Here is a 7,067-nt window from a genome sequence, read left to right on the forward strand (position 1 = left end):
CGTTCTCAGTGAATATTTTAGAAAGGAGACCTTAAAAAGCACTATCAGCCGGCAGGCAAGACAAAGAGAGGAAGGGGTTAGAGTTAATTTGGGTATTTCTGCTAAAGCCCTGCATAAGAGTATACCACCCTGAGAAAGACAGGAAAAAGAAGAATTTGCCCGGATGAAGAGAAACACACATCCCTGGCAGGAGTCAAGGTGGAAAGTGCCGCGTGGTCTTCCTTGCAAGCCCAGCGGCGCGGCCTCATAAAAATCTCAGGGCTTCTGTTCCCTCCCAGGGGAAAGCGCGGTGCCCCTGGGAAGTCAAAGCCACGGGCACCGTCTGCACCTAGCCAACCCAGGCGGTCCCACACCCCCTAACAGCGGCGCCTCCTCTCCCCCACCTGGGATGTTCTGCCACCTGGACTCGACACGTGACAGGGCCCTCCGTGGCCATATCTAGACCCTTCTTCCTTCGGCAGCTTCGACTGGTGAAAAAAGGCTCCCAACGTAATCACAAGACATCTGCGGCCGGAGCCCTTTCTTCCGGGCGACACAGGCCCCACCACCCTGCGGAAATCCTGCAGATTCGCTGAGGTGGCTGTTTCAGTCCGCCCTCCTCTGGCTCCTCCTCCCTGGGCCGTGGGGCTCCACGCCCTCCCAGCAGCGGTCAGGTTCAGCCCCCGGGCACTTAGTAAATTCTCTTTCCGCGTGAGTACAGAGTTATAAGCTGGCGACTCAGGTTACGCTCTCCGCGCCCCACCCCCGCCCCCCGCCTTTTTGTTAAGTTAGGGCTTTTGTTCTTTAATGACCAGCAACTACTCCAAAACGTTTAGTTATTGCCTCTTGTGTGGGTTATTTCCAAATCAGGCAATATAAAATCGATGCAACACTTGATTTAAACTCATTTGCATTTATTCCAGACTGGATGCATTGGTAGGCCTTCCTAGAAAACATAGCAAAAAGAAGAAAAACATGTCTAAATCCGCAAGAGCCCCGAGCATCCAGTTCAACCCCTTCATTTTTCAGTTACGTGGAGAAATCTTAGATGCCCTGTATCAAAAAACATACCATCCCCACCCCATCACTCTGTTTTCTCTCCTTCATAGCCCTCACAAGTTCTGCATAATTTCTCAGGTATTTTTTTTTTTGTCTGTCACCACCTCCATCATCACTACCATTACAAGGTAAGCAACTTGAGAGTAGGAACTAAACCCAGCACCCAAATTAGATTTTTAATCCATTGGTAAGATGAACTGAATGAACGACTGGAAGGTGAAGTGACTTGCTAATTGGTAGCAAAACTTGAATTAAACTTCAGGTCTGTTAACTCTCTAGGGCACTTTTTACCCCAGAATGCTGAGATCAAACACAAGCAAGGGCAGTTAGTAATGCACCTATCCCAAGGTTCCCTAGCTGAGGAAGTTTGGGCCAACACGACACAAACAGTAGGGTAGTAGCATAACCCAGAGAGATTCAATAAGTTGTCACTCCAGAATTTCTACATGTCTACAGTGGGGAAGGGAAAATTGGAGATGACGGCTAAAGTGCAAATTGACGATATCAAAGTGGAGTAAAGGGTTGCAGCCCTTTGGCACCTGCTTGCATTGTTGCTGTAAGTGGAACATCATGGAAACAAAGCTACTCTGATCTCAGGACTACTTTCTATTATTTCAGTCCCTCCTTATCACTAGCAAATAAAGAGATTATATCTTTTTGAACGCCAATCAATCCTAGTATGGTGTTTATTCTGGTTTACTCTTGAGTAAGGGGAGGCATTATGGTCACTTCTGTAAATAGGTTTGAAGAAGGAGAGGATCTAAGTAAAAAAAAAAAAGTAAAACTTTTAGGAACATCAATAAATATGGAAAAGGAAAGATCATTTTTTAAACTTTGCAAACATTGTTTTTATTAGTTCCAACAAACTCATCTCATATAATATTTTTAAATGAATGCAATGACTATAGAAACTCTGTTTCACAAAAGAATATTTTCTACTGAATGTGTATTTGATGACCAAATATTAAATTTGTTAAATGAAACCTGATGGCAAAGTATTAGTTTGGATCTTGCATACATTTCTAGTGCAGTCTCAGTAAAACTGATACAGACTCGAAAGCACCCTATAGAGCAGTGGTTCTCAACCTTCCTAATGCTGCGACCCTTTAATACAGTTCTTCATGTTGTGGTGACCCCCAACCATAAAATTATTTTTGTTGCTACTTCATAACTGTAATTTTGTTACTGTTATGAATCATAATGTAAATATCTGATATGTAGGATGTATTTTCATTGTTACAAATTGAACATAATTAAAGCATAGTGATTAATCACAAAAGCAGTATGTAATTATATATGTGTTTTCCACTGGTCTTAGGCGACCACTGTGAAAGGGTCATCCGACCCCCAAAGGGGTCGCCACCCACAGGTTGAGAACCGCTGGTTTAGAGTCTTAATTATAAGCTAACAAGCTAACAGCATTTTATGATAGATTCTTAAACATAAATCTAATTAGTAAACTTAACATTGTTTCCCCTCAAAGGTTATTTGTTTCTGTTTAGATATTAAAGTATTGTAACAAACAAAATAAGCACCAAAATCTAACAAAACAAAAACTTGATCCAAATTCAAAGTAAAATCATGAGTGTTCAGGCCAACTCCTACATATGTTAGGTCTCGGCTTAAAAAATCACTTCCTCCAGCCCTGGCTGGTTCAGTGGCAGAAGCATCCGCAGAGAAAGGCAACCAATAGATGTATTTCTCACACTGATGTTTCTCTCCCTCTCCCCTCCCCTCCCCCTCCTCTCCGCTCTCTCTTAAAAAAAAAAGTCAATGGAAAAAATATCCTTGGATGAGGATTTATTTTTTAATTTTGAATCACTTCCTCCAAGAAATTTCCACTGTTTCCTGTTCCCACCTCTACCTTCAAAACTACATCTCTAAGACCATGGATTAGCAATTTTCAACTGGTGTACCACAAGAGGCACACTGTTGTGCTGCAAAAAAATTTAAAACATTCAATCCCTGACTATTTAGTCAGGAGCACTGCCCTCTTCCCCTCCCCGTGGTCGGTTAACTGCAGCTCGCGAGCCACATGAGGCTCTTTGGCCCCTTGAGTGGGGCGCTTCCTAAGCCTTGGGAGTACCCTAATTAAGTTAATAACAGTGTACCTACCTATATAATTTAAGTTTAAAAAATTTGGCTCTCAAAAGAAATTTCAATCGTTTTACTGTTGATATTTGGCTCCGTTGACTAATGAGTTTGCCGACCACTGCCTTAGACTATCAAATTAAAAAATTACAACAGCCAATACAATAGCCATCTCGTGTGAATAAATCAAAATTATACCTATTTTTGGTCAGATTGGCATAAACATTTTTTTGGGTGTTCAGCAGAACTCTAGTAATTAGTTTATGTGTGCCATGAGATGAAAAAGGTTGAAAATCACTACCATAGGTCATTTATCAGAAATAATGTTATTTCTGTAGGTTACTCTGTTTGTGCAATTTCTAGAAAGTATTTCCTGTCTTGACATAAATTTTTTTTAAAAAAAAGTATTGCTCACAAATTCCAAACAATGTAAACTTATCTATAGTGAAAAAATAGGTCAGTGTTTTCTTGGGAAAACTGGAGGGAGATGGATTACCAAGGGGCAATGAAGAAACTCTGCAGTGATAAATATGTTTATTATCTTGGTTGTGGTGATGGTTTCACAGGAGTACACATATGTCAAAATTCATCAAATTGTACACTTTAAGTATGTGCAGTTTAATGTACCTCAATAAGCTGCTAAATTATACCTCAACAAATCTTTTTTTAAATTTTTTAAAATGTGATTTTAATATATTTTATTGATTTTTTACAGAGAAGAAGAGAGAGGAATAGAGAGTCAGAAACATCGATCAGCTGCCTCCTGCAAACCCCCTACTGGGGATGTGCCTGCAACCAAGGTACATGCCCTTGACCGGAATCAAACCCAGGACCCTTCAGTCCACAGGCTGATGCTCTATCCACTGAGCCAAACCGGTTTGGGCTCAACAAATCTTTTAAATATGTCTTTAAAAAACACAAGATCCACATCAATGCGCCATCAAAATAAAAATGTATTAGTTACCATTGAGTAAAATTGATATCAAGAAAAAGAATGTCATAACTGCACAAAGTATTCAGAATAAGCTGTGTAAATGAGGTGACATTTAAATGAACTTTTAAGGACAAAAGGCATTCCGGGCAAAGAAAGATTACTTAATTAACATGTTTATTTGTACACAAGGAGTGTGCCTTTAAGTACTGTGAAGACCTATTTAACTGCTCTAAACAATTTCCAGATTGGTTTACGAAATTTGGAGATGGCCAAGGATAGTATGATTTACTTGAACAATTCTTTCTCTCTATTGTAGAAGTAAGTAATTACATTAAAAAGCAGCAAATTATATAAATTCAATCTAAATGAATTTTTATACATTTACATTATGTAATCATTATGTACATGGTTGATAACTTCAAAATTATTAATGACTAAAAAGCAAAACTGTATAGCTCTGATTACTCTGAGCAAATAAATCTCTTGACCACCTTTGAATTCTATTTTCTCTTTTGAGGAAGAATTATTAATTTCAGGTAGAGTAACCATGTGATTTATTGTCTAAACTTCTGAAGTGATAAATGTTAATAATTATTTTTGTGGGAAAACAGTACTAAACTAGGGTTGTTAGCCCAGGCAAACTGGGATGAATAGTCACCCCAGTTATAGGGAGATGTTGTTTTGTTTTAAGGTTACAGGTTAACAGGTTGCTGAGCTCTACCCCAGATCTACTGAATCAGAATCTCTGGTATGGAGTTTGGGAAGCTATAATTTAATGAACTGTTATGCTTGGGAAGCCTTGAACTTTAAAGTGATATCATTAAAGGCTCTTCCAATTCTAAAATTATATATTTAATAAGGAAATTTTAAACATGTACTGGCTACTAGATAATAACAAGGAATGATTAATTCCTTAGTGTAATAATGATGTTGTGATTACATAAGCAAATGTCCTTATTTTTAGGAAACACACATAGCTGCATTTAAGAGTGATATGTCATGATATCTGCATCTTATTTTTTTAATATATTTTATTCATTTTTTAAAATATATTTTATTGATTTTTTACAGAGAGAAAGGGAGAGAGATAGAGAGTTAGAAACATCGATGAGAGAGAAACATTGATCAGCTGCCTCCTGCACACCCCCTACTGGGGATATGCCCACAACCAAGGTACATGCCCTTGGCTGGAATTGAACCCATGACCCTTCAGTCCCCAGGCCAACACTCTATCCACTGAGCCAAACCAGTTAGGGCTCTGCACCTTATTTTTAATTGATTCAGGAAATACATACACACACAAATAAGGCTGATAGTGGGAATACACATGTTAACTGGACTTTTCTTTCAATTTTACTGTATGTTTGAAATGTCTTATAATAAGACATTGGCAGGAAAAGACTATTAGGAAAATTTTGTTATGTTAGGCAGTGTTATTGTTATAGGACTTTTAAGAACCATGACCAAAAATGTCGATTCAAGTGATTACTAAAAAAATCCAGCCTCTATCCTCCTTTGACTTTTTTCTAAGACAAAATAAAATGACGAATTTATTAACTGCAAGATTGTTTAAAATAGTGTTATGTTTGCAAAGTTCTAAATGTATCAAAATGTCAGCTTAAGTAATTTAAGTTGCATTGGTTCATTCAACAGAGAGATTATTAAACAACCATTAAAATAATCATTCTCAATAACATATTGTCCACATGCTTTACGCTGTTACATAACTAGGTATGTAACAAAAAGAGCCCGAAATTATATCTGTGCTATTACTATATAAAATTTGTGGACTTAAGTGGGCAGAACTGGACGTTTATATGGAATGTGTTGTTTTAGAAGCAGTTTTTTCCCTTTATTTCATTTTCTTGTTTCGGATCATGCTAATGACTTTGTGTAATAATGCATTTTAAAAAACCAGTCGTTAACTGCTACCTTAATTTGGTCCTAAGGGCAGTAAAGGTCAGTTTATAATTCGTTGAACAATTGAATAAGACCTGGGGCGCCTCAGTTGATCGATGCTTAACTAATTTGGGATATCCACAGAATCGTTTTTGCCCACTACAAATACAACAAACATTTCGTGTAAACTCTACTGCTGAAAAAGTTTCCAGAATTCACAGGAACACCCACCACAATGTGCGGGCTAAAAACGCATGTAAATAATGATGGCAGAAATCATACTACCTGTCATACAGGATGGGCATGTCACCCCTTTTCTCCGCGAAAGGCTTCTGGTCCTAGACTGCCTCTTATTTTCACCAGAATGAGATGGTTCCAGAACCCCAGGCAAGGGAGGGGACCGTTCCCTCGCCTAGGAGGCTGGAAACGGCGCGATGTGTGCGAATGCAGTTTCCAAGACCCTTCTTCAGCTGAGCTCCGCAGCACCAGACTCGGCCCCAGTTGCTAGGTTTGGTTGCTAAGGCACCAACCGTTTCGCAGGAAGAGCGAGCGGTGCGCTCCCTTTTGGGGTCGTAGCGAAACCTCTCAAAGCCGAGCGCGTTAGTTCCGGAAGGCAACATTCATCTCCTCTAAGAGCGACGGGAAGGCGACGAGAAGCTGGGAGTGACGCCTCTGAACCGCGGAGGATTGTGGGAGGAGGTTGTCTCCAATTTCTCCTCCCCCTCCCCCTTTTCCCGGCCAAGATGTCTGACATGGAAGATGATTTCATGTGCGATGATGAGGAGGACTACGACCTGGTGAGGCGCAGGCGACGGACCTCTGGGGCTGGAGGGGGTTTCTGTCTTTAGGGGCCAGGGCCGGGGCGGCCGCGGCCTCTCCCCGTAAAACATGTGCTCCTTCCAACTTCTCCAGGTGCAGTGACAGGACGGGTTTACCTCCTCCCCATTCCCGCACTGGCCGGGGCCCTGCTGCTCCTGCATGGGGGAGGGGAGGGGAGGGGAGGCAGCGTAGGGGGTCTGGAGCATTGCGCTCCTAGTCCGGTCGCCTCCCTCGTTCACTCGGACGCCTCAGGCCTTCGGCGCCCGGTTCTCGGGGCCGCTACCTC

General features: G+C 40.8%; 2 protein-coding genes across 5 annotated transcripts in view; one reads left to right on the plus strand and one right to left on the minus strand.

Moving 5' to 3' along the window:
* Positions 1-6,584, minus strand: part of GALK2 (galactokinase 2) — a 146,099-nt gene extending 139,515 nt beyond the window's left edge. The window contains exon 1 of one of the 2 annotated variants that reach the window (XM_006756021.2): positions 6,248-6,584. In XM_006756021.2, coding sequence (XP_006756084.1) covers positions 6,248-6,267 — 20 coding nt within the window. In that variant the 5' untranslated portion in view covers positions 6,268-6,584. Of the gene's footprint in view, positions 1-383; positions 607-6,247 lie in introns of those variants that run through there. The other variant, XM_006756020.2, reaches the window with a different exon arrangement.
* Positions 6,585-6,636: 52 nt separating this feature from the next.
* The window catches only part of COPS2 (COP9 signalosome subunit 2), a 33,128-nt gene continuing 32,697 nt past the window's right edge, over positions 6,637-7,067 (plus strand). Inside the window, exon 1 of one of the 3 annotated variants that reach the window (XM_006756024.2) lies at positions 6,637-6,759. In XM_006756024.2, coding sequence (XP_006756087.1) covers positions 6,706-6,759 — 54 coding nt within the window. In that variant the 5' untranslated portion in view covers positions 6,637-6,705. The remainder of the gene's footprint in view (positions 6,760-7,067) is intronic. The other 2 variants (XM_006756025.2, XM_015558946.1) reach the window with 2 other exon arrangements.

This window comes from Myotis davidii, unplaced genomic scaffold (genome assembly GCF_000327345.1).
Source record: "Myotis davidii unplaced genomic scaffold, ASM32734v1 scaffold132, whole genome shotgun sequence".
Taxonomy (NCBI): Eukaryota; Metazoa; Chordata; class Mammalia; order Chiroptera; family Vespertilionidae; genus Myotis; species Myotis davidii.